This window comes from Falco naumanni, chromosome 13, assembly GCF_017639655.2.
Source record: "Falco naumanni isolate bFalNau1 chromosome 13, bFalNau1.pat, whole genome shotgun sequence".
In the NCBI taxonomy this organism is placed as follows: domain Eukaryota; kingdom Metazoa; phylum Chordata; class Aves; order Falconiformes; family Falconidae; genus Falco; species Falco naumanni.
Genome location: NC_054066.1, coordinates 15738272 through 15754611, shown reverse-complemented (window position 1 = coordinate 15754611; position 16340 = coordinate 15738272). Strand labels below are relative to the sequence as shown.

The 16340-nt window shown below is 47.2% G+C and overlaps 1 protein-coding gene across 1 annotated transcript; it reads right to left on the bottom strand.

The window, feature by feature from the left end:
• Positions 1-1393: 1393 nt before the first annotated feature.
• Positions 1394-13740, bottom strand: LSG1 (large 60S subunit nuclear export GTPase 1). The gene is made up of 14 exons (XM_040613317.1): positions 13620-13740; positions 13420-13537; positions 12963-13083; positions 12291-12377; positions 11346-11432; positions 9198-9258; positions 8316-8492; positions 6659-7081; positions 6252-6353; positions 5304-5447; positions 4866-4989; positions 4138-4217; positions 3318-3491; positions 1394-1972 (listed from the first exon to the last, which is right to left on the bottom strand). Exons 1-14 carry the CDS (start codon positions 13698-13700, stop codon positions 1793-1795), a joined length of 1959 nt encoding a protein of 652 aa, XP_040469251.1. The 5' UTR covers positions 13701-13740; the 3' UTR covers positions 1394-1792.
• Between the last annotated feature and the right edge of the window lie 2600 nt (positions 13741-16340).

Here is a 16340-nt window from a genome sequence, read left to right as displayed (position 1 = left end):
CAACGTGAGCTAAGAATTCAAAATGCTTTGAAAGGAGAAAAACAGAATAGAAAAGTATTTTAAAACTTCAATAAACGATACCCCAACTTGAGTTTGACAGGTAATGTGACAGATTCCCACAAAACACCACAAAAATAAATGGGCGTTTCTGAGCAATCAGGTCCCTGAAGTATTGTAAGGGACAAAAGCAGAAACCATCCCTCCAAGGAAGGTGGGGAAGCCTGATCAGAGATCGATTTGGCTAGGGCATGACGTCTTCAGGCAACAAAGGCAAAAATTACCTCCAAGGGAAACAGATTAAATAGTCTCTCCTAAGAATCTACTTTCTGCTACGGTACACTGACTTAAAATACCACTGACCATATTAATTCAGTATAATTATGCTTTAGTTTTACAGGTGGCAGGGAAATGCCTTCCCTCCAGTGATGTAATTAAGAACTTGTGACCAGGGACTCCAGGGGAAGCAGGAGCCGAGGTGAGAGCTCTGCTGTCAGGGGACCCTCCACATACACAGTGCAAACTGGCTGTACAGGACAAGCACACAAAGGGTCACAAAGCCAAAACCAGCTTGGTTGCATGCCTTGCATCTGCTGTGGCTTTGCTCAGCAGTTGCTTTCATCTCTCCATCCACACTTAAGGCCTGGAAAGTACAAATTAGAAGACAGTAATCCCTTTTTAGTATCAGAGACCAGCATCATCTGTAACCCTGCTTTGCCACCTAAAGACAAAGCACAACTTGTCTTTGCAAGCCTTTCCAGTCCTATCATTACTCCCTGTGTTGGACTAGGAATGAAGAGCACTGGCCAAGTGCACAAACATTTTCTCAGCAGGGCAACCAAGGAGTAAATCTCACTTACGTCTGACCCGAAGTAAGGAAACTCTTTTCAGCATCAAATACTAATATACCCAATTAAAATCTGCTATTATGATATTTCTGTGGCTAGGTCAATGCCTGACAGGTCAACAAGGCAAAACATGACACTACACAGGAAGTAAAAAAATCTCAAATATATTTAAGGACAAGTTATGATCAGTATGACTTTTGGCCAGTCATACAGAGCTAATGTTTTAAAAATCCAATGGGAAGTCACACAGAAAAACAACTGATACCAGCTCAGTGTGAAGGACGTAAAAGCAGCATTTTCCTTGCACAGTTTGCCGTGCTCTGCTCTGCCTTAAGCTGGGAAATAGGGAGGGAGTGGTTTCAGTACCAGATTCTACAGAATAGGGCTGGTATAACAGAGAAGGAAGAGGGCAATAAAGATCCTTTCACCTCATTTTTCAATACACTGAAGTGTTCTGTCAAATCAACAAACAAGCTTAAGAAAAAAAAAAACACACAAAAAAACCCCAGATAAGCAATAGTGTCTCAAAATGTAACAAATGTCACTCATTGAAACTCAACTGTTTATAAAGATTTTAAGTCAGTTTTACAGGGCTTGCTTTGATCCTAACAGCAATAAAAAACATCCTTTATGGAAGGAAAAAAAAACCAACCCAAAACATTCCCATACAGCTCCATCTGCTCCCACTGAAAGGATGTTTCAGCAGCAGTCAAACGTCTGGGCTGGCTTCCAGATATAACACAAATGGCCAGGCCTCTTTTGTTCTCAGAAAGGATGAGGAGCTCCAACTATCAGACCCCACTCTTACGCGTTGCCCAGGCCAATCCACAGCATGGAGCTCCCAGGTGAGCTAGCAATGCTCACTTATCCTTTTCCCCCCACACTCAGTTCAGGCCTGGGTGACAGTGCAGTCCCTGCCCTGGAAAGGCCAGATACCAGTGCCACAGCTAAGCTTCCAGGTGCTTAGTGATCCTGCGAATTTTCTCCTTCCTGTTCCTGTTTCCATGTTTTTTCCATGGCTTTCCTACCACATTCCCAGGATTGGGTGTAGTCACAGGCACGAGGCCACTGCCGGGCCGGTATCCCATCGCAGCCCGGACCCCTTTCATCAGCGCACGGACATTCTCCTGGAAGAACAAGACATAATCACTGATGAGAAGATATTTAACAAGGAACTGCGATACTTCAATAAAACCAGACACAGGCAAACCCATCAAGACCTGCTCAGCCCCCAGCTCCAGAGCTGCAGGAAAGGTCATGCCACACAGGCGAGTCAAAGCCTGCCAGCATGCTCCAGTTCTGTCTACAGCCATGCCTTGCTGTGCCAGGTCCTCAGCGTCTATCACTGCAAGCATAGGCAGAGCGTTGACGAGACACTGAGCTCCGACAGACATGAGCTATGGCACTAGGATTGATTCTCACAGTCTCTGCTTTGCATACAACAAATTGTCTTTGCAAATAAATCTGACATCTGTGAAAGCCAGAGACTAAAATAACTTGCTCAAGTCTGGAGCGTGGGTAGTACTGCTGGGGCTCACAGCTCGTGCCAGCACTTTGGGCAGCCAGAGAGAGAGTCTGGTAATCCCAAAAATTCTTTTCAGGTCATAGTTTTCTGAAACAGCTCACTGTTTTTTTGAAAAGAGCCTGAGTTTTTGGTTTCAAAATGTGTGACTACCTTTAGCTGTGCTGAAATAAATACTGTTCACACCCAGCTAACCAAAAGAGTGGATCATGCTATCTATGACCCATTCTCTTCGCTGCTAAACACCCTGTTCTGATCTTTGTCAGGTATGCAGACTTAATCAGTTATGGGTTTGACATTTCATTACAAGTCTATGAAATTTCTTCAGTAGCGTAGGGGCAAAACAGATACCTGTGGGACCTACCAAGAAGCATACAAGTTTAAGAAAAAGTCCCACTTTCCACTTCATTTTGAGATTTCTCCATTAGATTTTAAATCGGTTTGCGTTCTTTTCATCTGACTTCAGGTTCTGAGTTAAAACAACCATGTAACTAAATCAGCTGCCTTAAAAATAAGCTTATCACATCCCCTAGATATGATGTCTCAAGACAGGAAAGTTAGTTTGAAAGACCTGTTAATCCAAAACCATGTTCCTGGACAGCTGCTATGTCATGTCACCCTCCTCCTTGTCTTTCTTCCCAGTCACTCTCCTGTTTACTCAGGATTGATGTTAGGCCCATAATGACAAGAGTCACCCCACTGACCCTTTACAGAGTCAGCTATGTGCAACTTATTAACTATCTTTCAGTCACCTAGCACATTCCCAGTGATTTAGGAGATAATAAAAAGAACAGAGAACTGTTGGGTAGGAATTACATGCGGATCCTGTAGCATCTAACGCCATTAATTCAACCCAATACTCCTCCATCCTCAAAGCTATTTTTTCCAGTAACTATGACACAACAGCATTGCAGTAAAAACTCCTAGAATAAATCTCTTCCAGAACTTACCTGGTGGAAAAATGTTTTGTCCACCACATTTTCAATTTGTTTGGCTTTGGTATGCTTCTCAGGCTTCGCCTGTTCACTGGCCTGCACTGTTCTGCTCTCTGGGCATCTCTGATGCTGGTGCTGAAAATCATCTGGGTTGATGCCAGGAGGTGGATGGCAATATAAAAGCTTCCCCTGTGAAAGTAATGGGATACAGTTATTACCAAAAACCTCAGAGAGAGACTCAGAGAGGAAAGAAAACAACTCCAAACCTAAGAAGGGCCCTGAAAGTCCAGGGGCTTACACTGGCAGACTATCAGTACACTTTATTTCTCCTCCCATGCAACAACTGGCTTGACTTCTAAGCTAAAGTACTGTTCCATCTCTACTTCAAAGCCATTTCCAGCTGCAATGCGCAGCTGCATGCAAGACAGCAAAAAACTCTCCGGAATACTGGAGGATCCTATTAATACTCAACAATAAGTTGCCGAGCGGTGTTGTAGAAGCATGCAGTATTACAACACTCAGAACTATAGTCCTTAGTGCCAAATACTGGTCCAACCATACAACATGAGTTCATTTCCTGAATATCTGCTGCCTGTTTTAGGGATATAATTTATTTAGCTAGCACCATATTTAAGCAATCATCTTTTTAAGATTAAGCAGCTTGAGAAATCCCATTAATTCTTTTAAAACACGAAAAGAGCCCAATATAAAAAGCATTTTGATATACAGTGATTGTATCCAGAGAAAGAATTCACTTTGTGCTACTTCATGCTCCCATGAAACCTTCAATTCACCTCCTAGCAGGAAATAAAACCCAGATGTAGGAAGCACTTACACTGACATAGTCTTTTAACACATATCGAGCTGATCTCGGCTGGTCTGGCTGTCCATGAGCTGTCATAAAGCCTCTCATATCTGAAAGACAAATCCAAAGCACATTCTGTATCAGTACAACAAGAGAGTTCATACATTCTTCTGTGCTGCCCAACTGCACATTTGTATCCTTTCTCAAAACAACTCCCATAGAAAGAGGCTTCTGTTGGGGAGAGCAGGGGAAAAAGGGAACACTGCTGACTGTAGAGGTACTGCAGAAACATCCTAACCCAAAAATAATGAAGAGAGCTGACATCTCCCTGCCACCGGAAAACCTGCTGTTTTGTGGGGTTTTTTTGTTTTAAGGCCAGAGAAGATTAACTGCATCACAGAATCAGACAAGGGAAATCAACTGTGTCTTGAATTAGACTTTGAAGAGCGCAGTGAAAGTTTATGGGAGGTATCTAAAAGGACAACAGCACAACACTACACAGACTGGCAGGTCATTTCATCAACATCCTCAACACAATCACTACATCTGTCAGACAAAACTGGAAAAGCACCACTGTAACAGACATGCGAGATTAGCTGTTAACAAAGGCCCTTCCTGAGAGGAGGGCAAGTCCTAATGGGGAACTTCAATGCATGACAAACCTAAGTAGGGTCCAACTTTACAAAACTTTTCCTAAGGCTGTGTTCAGGACCACGCACACAGCAGAGGCAATAGGTCTTAAAGGAATCATCACTCACATCCATACGCTGTCAGCAGCTCTTCAGCTGTGGGCTTTCGATCTGGATCCTCATCTTCCCTTGGCCTTATGATACTTATTCCATAAGTTGCTTCCAAAATGTTTCGTGGGATATGCTGGCAAACGTAAGCTAGTGAAGGAAACCACCTGGTGATTTTCAGCTACACAAGTAATCTTGCCCTAACAACTCCAAGAGCACACATTCAGAATGACTTTTGGATTTTGTCGCAAATCAGAAAAATAATGAAAGTCTGACAATACGCCAAGCTGGAAACGAGGTGGGTTAAGACCAACACAGGAGGGTCGTCTTATCCAACATGCACCCCCACTGCCCTCAACACATGAGCACGTGTGCCCCTAGCAGGGCTGGAACATGCTACATTGCATATTCCAGATCCAACGTTTGCAATCACTCTCATAAACCCCATGCAAAGGATATTAGAGAAACAGGTGGGACATGGTCCCTCATCTGGTCTATGGGCAGAATTCCAGAACAAATCATTTCTGCCTTGGTAGAGACGAAAGATGGCATCACCAAACCAGGGCAATCACAGAGGCACAGGCCAGGCTCCACATACAGGGTCTACGCAATAAATCAGTTCACCAAGGCAAGTCAGTGTCCATGGAGGAAAAAGGAACAGGAAAAAAATAAATCAAATGCACAGATGAAACATAGATGCAAATGTGAATAAGCAGAAATTCTACTAAGAGACATCTGCCCTGCTGGTCCCAGCCAATGAATTAAGGAAATCTGTTGTGGAAGACAGCAGCACTTCCAAAGCTCATAAATAAGGTATCCAGATGGGGGCAACAAGATCTTCAGCTCTCCAATCTGATGGGAGAGAAGCACACACTCCAGAAACCTCTGTGTTGGACCTTTTGAAACAGATAGCAGATTGTACAAGTCCCACAATGCTCATGATAGCACTGGAGTTGCTACTTCAAAATTAAAAGCTTGATCAATACGAAAATGGCAGTGTAACTGGACTTATTCACAGCAATGACTGTGGACAAGAAGGACAGTTTGACAGCTTGACATGAATTATGCAGAGGAGCACTCACTTTTCAGAGGCTCTCTCCTCATGACTGGTGTTGAAAAAAGAAGGGCCAAGCTATGTAAATAAAATCAGGAGGTGAAAAATATCTCCCATTGCAAAGCAGCTCTCATGAGTGACTCTCAAACTGGAGCAAGCATTTGGAAGCAAGAACTGAAGTTCTAAAATTATATCTATCAAGCCCACCCCTCTCCATCCTACTCTGCCAGGCAGAGTTCAGGTTGGTAAAACAGTTCTCAGTAAGTCCACATGGCTGCAACTAGTTCATAATGAAGGTCTTGTCCACTGGGAAAAAAAAAATAATAAAGAGATCAATACTCTGTTAGTAATACCTGAAAGTGTTTTGTGTGGCCTGGTGTAGCAGACACTGACACCTTCTTATTTCCAAGGATTGTGTTGATGGTTGAACTTTTGCCAACATTAGGGTAACCCACCTAGATGACAAAATGGAATGGTGACAGTGGTATCAGACAGGGCAGCAGAGCTCTGACAAAAGTTTAGTTTGTATACTAAAAGTATATAAACGTATACTAAAAAAAAATTAAGGCAAGCAGCAGGGAACACTGAGCTCCAGGAACTTTAGAATTAATCTTTGCACAAAACCCTCAGTCATTTGTGCTTGCTAGTTTTTTTACCCTTATAGGAAGCCAGTCTACAGGAGAAAATTTTTCCCATGGAAGGCGTATGGAATTAAAATTCAGATTAAGCAAGTTCCATTTAAGCACAAAGTCCAACTCACCAGCCCAACATTTACTTCCCCATCCTTCACCCTTGGTCCATTGTGCATGGTTTTGAATATCTCCAGCAGCTCATTTCTCTGCACCAGATGGCTGAAGTTCCTGATGTTCCTGTTCTGCTCCTGCGCTACATGCTGCACTGCAGCACCATCAGCCCTGCTTTCCATCCTCTCTGGAGCAATAACATTTACTTTGTCCCCACCTTCATCTTCAGAACAGGTTTGCCAGGCCTCCTCTTCATCATCTTCACAGTCTTCATATTCATCACTACTTTCACCACCACTAACCAGAACTTGGTTTACAGTTCGCAAAGCACTGCCTGTGGATGTGCTTTCTGCACTGTCTTGTGCCGTGTCATCTTCTTGACTGGAGATTTCATCTTCAGAATCACTCAGATCCTCTGCTACTTCTTCAGTGTCTAGGACCTGTGTGAACAGTATTTCAGGGTGAAATGCAAAGACAACACGAAGTCTTGCTGTTGACTGCAGTTGCTGCAGCACAGTCAACTGTTTCCATCAGCCAGATGCCAAGGACTGATAATTCACTGCTTACATCACACAGACTTTTTAAGAGGTCTTAAGTAGGATGTAGAAATAACTAGCCTGCTTTAGGAGAATGAAAAAAGCATTCCAAGCGGGATTATTAACTTCATTGTAAAGTCATTACAGGTTTCTCCCCAGAAGCACAACCCTGAATGCACACGCACCCCCAGCATCCTTACACAAGGAGTAGCAGAGCTCATTATTTTTAATTATCAAGTATTCCTAGTAATAGGAGTGAAAGTAAATTTTTCAAAGTGTTCAAAACAAAGCCATTTTGCTTCATGTTTAAATATTTCATTAAAATAACGTCAAGATGTCTTGTCTTCCGTTCAAGTCTCTACATTTCTTCCCTGCAAACAGTTCACATTCAAAGAGAAAGATCTTTTCATAACAATAGTATTTTGACCTTTCTTTCCAAAAAAGAAAACAGAACGCTCTCAGCCTCACTTTCAAATTAACCTGTAAAAACACTTTATCCAAGGACTGCAAACCAGCTGGACAGACCAGGTATTCTTGGAAGGAGATACAGGATATTCCATAGCTAAATAGCTGTAACAGGTGAACCCAGTAAAATTTGCAAGCGGCATCTATTGTTAACATGTAACTTGGGGCAGCAGCACAGTTTGTTCCACTGGACAAAGAAAGGCTCTCGGATATTTTAGGTTCTTTAAGAAACACCTCCCCTGCCTGGGAGAGAAAAATACTCAGTACAGATAACCACGTCCCCCACAGCATCCCTGTTGGAAAGGATTGCAGTTCTTTCAGCGAGTTAAGTTTACAACCAGATCTACAAGGGCTGTTTCTACAGCTATTCAGCAGCAGCCTCAAGGAACAAAGTTACATTCTAGCTCAGTATTATTTATCAAGTCATTAGCCTTGAAAGAGAAATTACAAGCACTACAGTGACTGAAGGGTGTACCACTTTGTTCACCATTTTATTCTCCTCACTTTTGTCTCTGAATTGGTCATTAAAATGTTTTATAGCCGCACAGGTCCTTAGAATAATCCTTCCCTGAAACAAGGATTGTGCCTTTCCTAGAAATCACAAGCACAACTGCAAAGCAAGTTCTCAAAGGCAGCCAGCACATACCCAGTTTGAACGGTTCATCTACAGTACCTTTCCTTCTCCAGATAGCCGCTTGCACTCTGCCAGAGCTGACCAGAATACCACCTTAATGCCCGCTTTCTCAAAGAACTGTGCCCAGGCAGCCCGCTGCTCCTCACTCAGCAAGTCTGCTTTGTTTATCAGGATCATGTTCTCCTTGTCATTGCTGACTTCCTTAACATAACTTTCCTGAAGAAAAAACAAGAGAAGGATCAGTTCCTACTCCAGCTTGGACGACTCCTCCCTCCAAGGTGATATAAGAGCGGCAAGACAAGTTACGCCATCCAGCCCCACATGAGTGTAGTTAAGCTTACTGTCCCCTGGGCTAGATGGAATGGTGTTTAGCAGACAGCTACAAGAACAAATTGGAGCATACAACTACTGCAATACAGGTTGTTTCTGGCCACATGCCCTAACACCTTGCCTGCTCAGAGCTACAAAGTATTAATCAGCACCTCAGGGAAGGAACTAAAGATCTATTTGAGCAATTTCATCTCTCTTGCACACAATGCTCTATAGTTTACCATTACAAAGCTATCGTCAATAATTTTTGATCCTTTGCTTTCAGTGCTGTAATTCTCACCCATTTTTATCCCACTGTGCTTTTAAATAGAACAATTCCTTTAAGTACGGACACTTCTAGTGAGTAATGAGTATTAATATAGTATCTGCAATACAGCGTCTGCAGAACTGCCTCTAAATCCATGACACTGTGTGAAATATCAAAAAAATCGAAGAAAAATAATTTGCTGCCAGAATACTTGCATAAATAAATAAGATATTCAGTTAGGCACAACAGCAGCACAGCTTCAAGGTGGCTGAATGTGTTAAAAAATAAATCATATAAACTAAGAAATAAAATTAAAACAAGATTCAAAAAAGTGGTTTACTTACCAGATCTGGGCATCTAAACAGAAGGGGGTTTCTAGCATCTACTATCTGGACTACGATATCACTGCAAAAATAAAAGAAAGCCCGTAAAGTACTGTTTCTTACCTTGCCTCAAAGAAAGCAGCAAGGCACAGCACATTACTCGTCTTTAGGTTTTGCTTGGATTTGTAATGGTTTTAACTGTATTATCCTACTAAGTACCTTTACTGAATAAACAAAGCATCTCTGTGTCTCACGTGCCCCAACAGAGCCATGCTTATGCTACAAGCCAGTATTGCTGGACAGTTATTTCTGTCCCGCTTGGCCAATTCTCCTGTACAGCCAGCACCCCTTTTAGGGGAAAGGAAGCAGGTGAGTTTTGCCAATTCATCTACCCTCCAGAAATGCTCAACAGGCAAGAACCAAAAGTAGTGGTATTCTATCCTTTACAATGTTACTAAAAAACCTGTGATAACACAACTTTGTCTATTCTCATCCCCAGACTGCAGTGGGGTGGCTACAGAGAGGAAGAAGAGGTGGTTTTGCTTCTGGAAACTGTTGTCCTCTTCGCACGGAGCAAGATGTACAAAGCCTCCCACAAATGACCTTCAGATTCAAAGCATTTGCTATCAGGCGTTTTCAGAATTTCCTTTGTGCTCTTCTTGTCACACAAATCATAAATCCGTGAAAGAATAGTCTTACATTCTAGTAAAACACGTTGCTCCACGATGCAAGCAAGGCCTTGCAAGCGTGCTTTTAGAAAACGCTTCCAAATCCAGATACCAAGTCGCCACCACGTATACGAGCAAGTCTCATCAGTTCTACATGCAAATTAAATGCACTGGCTTCGGATACCAGAGGCATCCATGCTTCTTTTTCAAGAAGGGGGCGGGCAGCAGGAAATTTAACTACAGCCTCTTTCACTAGAATTTCTCCAGGGAGGTAATTTAAAATACTGGTTGCCATGTACTGACTGTGTTTGACAAGGATTTCTGTTAACTCAGGACAGCTTCAGAACACCACAGGTTGAATGGAAGAATTTCAAGCCTCGCCAGGCAGTTGGTTACACGTTTTTTAAAAAAAAATAATAAAAAAATCAATAAACTCCCCAAGGGAGTCATTTAATAAGCCACATGGGTAGAAAGAGGTACTGAACGATTACAGAAACTCAAATATCAATATGAGAGAAAGCTGACACCATGGTACTGGGAGGGGATACAGAGAAGTTACTGAATCACACTGCTGGGAGCTAGTCTGAAGCAAACGCAAGAAAAAGCTGACAACAGATCATATTATCTGGTAAGGTAAGGGACGGGATGACTTTTCCGTTTGATTCTGAGACAGCATCCTCACCCTACATGAAATAAAAAGCTCCAAGGGCAGAAAGGCATTAATAACACATTCCAGCCACATCAAAACACACAATACACTCACGCTACACATCCTGATACCCTATAGTGGATGCTCCTGACCTAGCTCTCTCCCGGCCAAAGGCCCAGCAGCACCCAGTACAAAGCCACTTCTGTGAAAGGACCAGCTCACCATGACCTCACTGGTGAAGTATTTTTCAATTTTAGGACAATCAGACGAGATGATCTCAAACTTAATTACTAGTGAAATTAAATGCCCCAGTTAGATTAACATAGCAGACAGTACTCCTATTGTATTACAGCTCGGCAGAGCAAACAAAGCTATTTCTGTGATGACATGCTGTTGTCTTTTATGCACTGCTGCAATCTCTCTGCATGGCAAGCGGCCAAGGACCAAGAGGCTCTTTCTTCCCCAAGATTATTTAGTTGATCTCCCTTGCCTCCTGCTCCTGAACGTCAGGCTGCAGCCGGGGTTGAGAAAGAGGGGAAAGGGTTAATTTTGGCAAAAGACTTCAAAGATACATTCTCAAAAGAGGCCAAGAGCAACAGCATCTGAAGAACCATCAGAGACTCAAGTGAACCTGCAGAATCATACTGCTGAGAGCTAGAGTGTACCACTAAGCAGCTGCCCTTCTTCTCATCACATTCTGATCACTTGAAAACAAGATCACTTTGGTGCTGATAACAGAGCATTACTAACTGTTTTTCCCATGCTCAAACACTTGAAGCTTGACTCAAAAGCTTCAATTTGGGAAAACACATTAAACGTTACTTTCTAAAAGTGGATGGTGATAAACTTTACCTTCTTTCAATGACTCTCCAAAGCTGACGCCAAAATTCCAAGTTTCGTTCAAATGGGGTTAGAATTAACTTTTTTTCTTCCTCAAGGCTAAGGCAAAACAGAAAAAAGACGTCATACTTGGCCCACGTCAGGCAATAAGCACACCACCAGTTCTTCCTTACATCCAGGAGGCTTCAGTTTCAGAGAAAACAATCAAGTCAGACTCATATGTAGGTACTATTTCTGCTGCTTTGGCAAACAGATCAAGCATGTGGGTAAACTGGTATTAGTGGTACTGGTTCAGCACTGACTTAATGGCTCCTGATCATGCCAATGAAGAAATGGTAAATGACAGGAAGAGCAAAAACTCATCAAAAGTGTGCCCGTTACATTTCAGAGCCACAATAATAGATCACAGAAGTTATCTCAAATGCCAGAAGTTATTACTCAATCAAGTACCACCTGGAAAAAATAACTAATTTGGGGATGGTACTTGAAATGACTATACAACCCTTGACCTGCTGTTACCACTGCTTGAACAACTTTACTCAGGGCAAGCGTGAGTTTGCAGGGTATGAACAAATACCACCTACTCTCCAGGCCAGCAGATGCAGTGCCAGACCTGCACAAGCTGCTGTATGCAGGCCAGCAGCACCACATTCTATTCAGAGCAGCACTGTTGCTCTTAGAGAACATATTCACCACTCCTCCACTTGACAGGCAAAAGCAGAACATCACACTCCATCCTGAAGAATGTTAACTGTAACCACTACAAGAACACACACGCACAAGACAGCTTTGCTGAGCTCACCACAAGGATATGACTTGGACGTCCAGCCTTCCGGAATGCATACAGGGAGCTACTGATGTTAATCTTATTGGTCCAGAAAGGATAAATACAACCCACTGCTTCCTCTGTCTCCAAACGCTACCATCTACTTACCCCTACACAACTGGCATACTCACTGGGCAAGCTGTCGCCTCCATTCAAGAAAGCTCTCCCTCTCAGCTTGCTTCAAATCCTCCGCACTGGTTGTCCTATCCCAACGGGGCCTGTAACAAGCACATTTTGGAGTAAGTGGTCAGGTGTAGCAGTTAGACCACCTACGTTACTGCAAAAAACACCCATAAAGCACACAGGCACCACACATTCAGCTACACAGAGATGCTTATAGTTCAGATGCGCATGCACTTACTTTCAGCAGCTTTAAGTACACCTTTTTTACTTGTTTCTTTTGAACTCCACTAGCTGACAGAGCACTATCCTACACACACCAGATCTCACAAAACTGTTTCCTGGAGCTGAGATCTGTAGGGCATTTAAGATGGGGTACTCATTCCTCTGTCCACTACACACAGAGCTCTGGAAAGGCTTACTAGGTGGCCTGGGTGCACCAGCTCCAGCAGTGCCAGGCTTTGAGCAGGAAACCCACACAATTAGGACAGATGCGTGCTGGCAGCGCCCACATGGCAGGCAGGCACCTGTGCTGCACCTTACAGCAGGCCCATGCAGGATAAGCGTCAGCTTCCCCAAAACAGGGTATTGACGAAGCTGAGGGCTGTCCCCAGGCTTGCAACCACCGAGGGGCTGAGCCCACTCACCAGAGCGGGATCCTGGCCCGGCCCTGCAGGACTCACCGCCGTGGGATGCGCAGGAACTGCTGGTTCTCCTCATGCAGCTGCCGGACACGCTGGGTCTCCTGGGCTGTGAGCAGGCCCGTGCGGCTCTGGGCAGACACGATCTGGATGTTCAGACGCTCTGCGGGAAGAGAGAAACAGCCGTCCAAAGCCAGCTGCCCCATGCCTGCCTGCGCCCAGCCCTGCAGGGCCCTGCCGCCCCAGCCCATCCTGCCGGCCCCCAGCCCCAGCTCAGGACCCCAGCCGCCGTCCCCTGGACACCCACCTGGCCAACCCCATCGTCAGCTCCAGACTTACTCCCACGCCCCCGTCCCAGAACCGGTCCTGGCACTCCCCAGCCCCGGGACCCCCTCCCCAGCCCCGGGACCCCCCCCCCCCCCCCCCCCCCCCCCCCCCCCCCCCCCGTGGCCCCACGGCGCCCCCGGGCCCAGCCGCCGCCCAGGACTCGGCCCCTCACCGGCCACGAAGCGGGTCCCGGCCAGCTCGGCCGTAGCCAGGAACTCCTCCAGCGGGCTCTGCTCGGGCGCCGACCGCAGCTCCGGGCCGCGCTCATCGCCCACCTCGCAGACGTGCAGCTGCCGGGACAAGACGCCGCCGTCAGCCCGGGCCGTCCCGGCCCCTCACCGCGGCCCGGCCGCCCCGGTCCCCCCGTCCTACCCATGAGGAGGTGCCGCGGCGCTCCAAGCCGCGCTGCCGCTGCAGACTGCGGCCCAGCCCCGCGCCGCGCTTCTTGCCCATGCCGCCGCCGGAGCCGGAAGTGGTGCAGGCTGCCGCCCCGCTTCCGGCGCCCCGCCGGGCTCCTCCGCCGCGCCCCGCCTGCCGCGGAGCAGCGTTCCGGGCCGGCGGGTTCCGCCGCGGCTCCGCGCTCCCCGCGCCCGCCGCCGGGCGGCGCCCTGAGGCTCCGTGCCCCCGCTCCGTCCCTCCGCTCCGTCCCTCCGTCGTGCGCCCGCGGCCCGCCCGGCCGGCGTTCACCCACACGCTGCCCGGCCCGGCCTCCCGTCCGCCAGCACCCATGTACATCCCACCTCCGCCCCCACGCTGCCCCGTCTGTCCCTCCATCCCTCCCCACGCTGCCCCGTCTGTCCCTCCATCCCTCCCCACGCTGCCCCGTCTGTCCCTCCATCCCTCCCCGTGGTGCTCAGCACAGACACAGCCCCTCTGACCTCCCCAAGCCCAGCTCTAACCCTCAGCCCCGCAGCCCCGCCACCAGGCCCTAGCCAAGCCCAGGGCACGTCGGCCAGCGCCCCAGGCCCAGGCTGCGCAGGCGGCCTGGCAGAGGGGCAGCGGCCGGGCCCGGCGGAGCCCACGGTGGTGCTGGTGGTGGGGCCAGTTTCGCTCGGCTCGGCCTGGCACAGATGCTATCTCCGGGACACAGCCAACCCCGGCAGCGAGGCGTGCGAAACCCTGTCCTGGCAGCCGGTGGTGGGGGCAGGGGTTTGTGTGTCCCTCCAGGGAAAGCCACGGGCTCTCAGGGCTGCGGTTGCCCCGTGCCCTGCAACACACCCCGCCGAGCGCGGGATCCCCGTCCCCGGTCTCCATCATCCCAACAGAGCGAGTGCTGCATGCGAGGAATGACAGCGACAGAGGGATCTTGGATGCGGCGGTGGAAGGTGTGCTATGAGGCAGCTGCCAAAATCTAGCCAGGGTCCAGGCATCCCTGCAGGATGGAGGACGCTGAGCACCCAGCCAGGGAACCATCCAACGGGTTTTGGCAGCAGCCACTGCAGCCGGTCCAGGTCAAGATGGGAGAGAAGGTTAAATTAATAAACAACCCGACCTGTTCTTGCACAGTGAACTGATTTATGAACCATTTATCCTTTATGGGTGTTGAGTCGAGGCCAGACATTTTTGACTATAACTCTGTAATGTGCATCAGTTGTAATCAGAGAATAACCTGGCTAATCCCTGGAAAACACAGGTACTGCCTACACAGGCAGGCAAAGCTTAACTTGAGGTGCTGGTGGCCAGCAGCACTGGCAGCATGCAAAACCCCATGGGCAGGAGTGGTCTTTTCTCATGCTCAGCACTACGTGATGCCTGCCCATGATAAACACTCATTAGGAAGACGCAATTCTGTCTTTCTTCTCCTTTTCAAAGCCGGCAACCGTACGGCATAAATTTCCCAAGTACGTCTGAACCCTTGCCATGCCCATCCCAGGCTCTGCCACCACTGCCAGCCCAGCCCGGCCCTTCCTTTGCTTCCTAAAGGCAAATAAGACAGATGAAAGGGGACTCAGCGTTCACCTTTTCATTTACGCAAGGTGCTTCTGTGGAAGGCTGGTGGGCTGCAGACTGCATGCAGCGATTTAGTAAATTCATTTTTACTCAAGTCATCTTTAATAAAAACATCTCAGGTCTTTATGTGGGCACCAAGGCAGTAATGTAAGTGCTCATTATTACATTTCTTTTGTACTTCAGTTAAAAATTACCTTCCTTCTACACTGCATAATCATCAGCCAGAGCAGCCAGCCAGCCCAGCCTTTCTGCATGCCCTGGGTCTGGCAGCACTTCTAACCCCACAGCTGAGGCACGTGCAATGCTGTTCCCAGGCTGCCCCACCAGAAGCAAAATGTTTTAATAACCCCACTGGCGCAGCCCCAGCAGCCTGGCCTCGGCACCGCCAGGGTCCTTGGCCGGTGACACAGCCACCAGTACAGAGTGTAGAGCTTGATGGACCTCCATGGGACATGGGCAGCTGTGGCCGGCGGTGTGAGCTGGAAACAGAGACACTTGGGGACGGGCAGAAGTGCTGGCACTCAGGCTGGCTGGCTCAGGCTTGCTCCTGCTGCCTGCAACCCTCTGTGCGTCCTGGGGGAGGTGAGGTTTGGGGGTAGCCTGAAGAGCAAAGATCTATGCATTTTGACTGGGATGTTTTTCCCATACGTTGCTCTTTTTTCCCCACACTGTTTCCCACTTCCAGACAGAAGCACTCCGGGGACAGTCACTGCAGATATCTTCTGCCCCCTCTGTGGGAGCTCCCAAAGAAATGCCCAAGTTGCCCTCATTCTTGCAACTGCTACACTTCTGGGCACTTCATAAACACTAAGGAATTACTTCTGTCTGCTGACGCCAGCAGCACAGCAAAGATCGCCTTGAGCAGAGCAATGCTGAAGGAGATACAGACTGGGTGATCCAAGCAGAGACATCAGAGTCTCAGCTAGTCTTAACTACCTGCTCCTGATTGCCGTGTTTCTCAGCCCACTCTTACTGCTCTGCTGCGCCCACCTGACTGAGATGGGCTTCATATGGTTTTACCTGAACACGACAACCTGCTTCCCCTAAAAGACATTTACGAGTGGACTAATCACATGCTGTGAAAAGGGCCACAGAGGAAGAGATGTTGTCACAAGAGCTGTACAGGGGTGATTTGGCACCTGT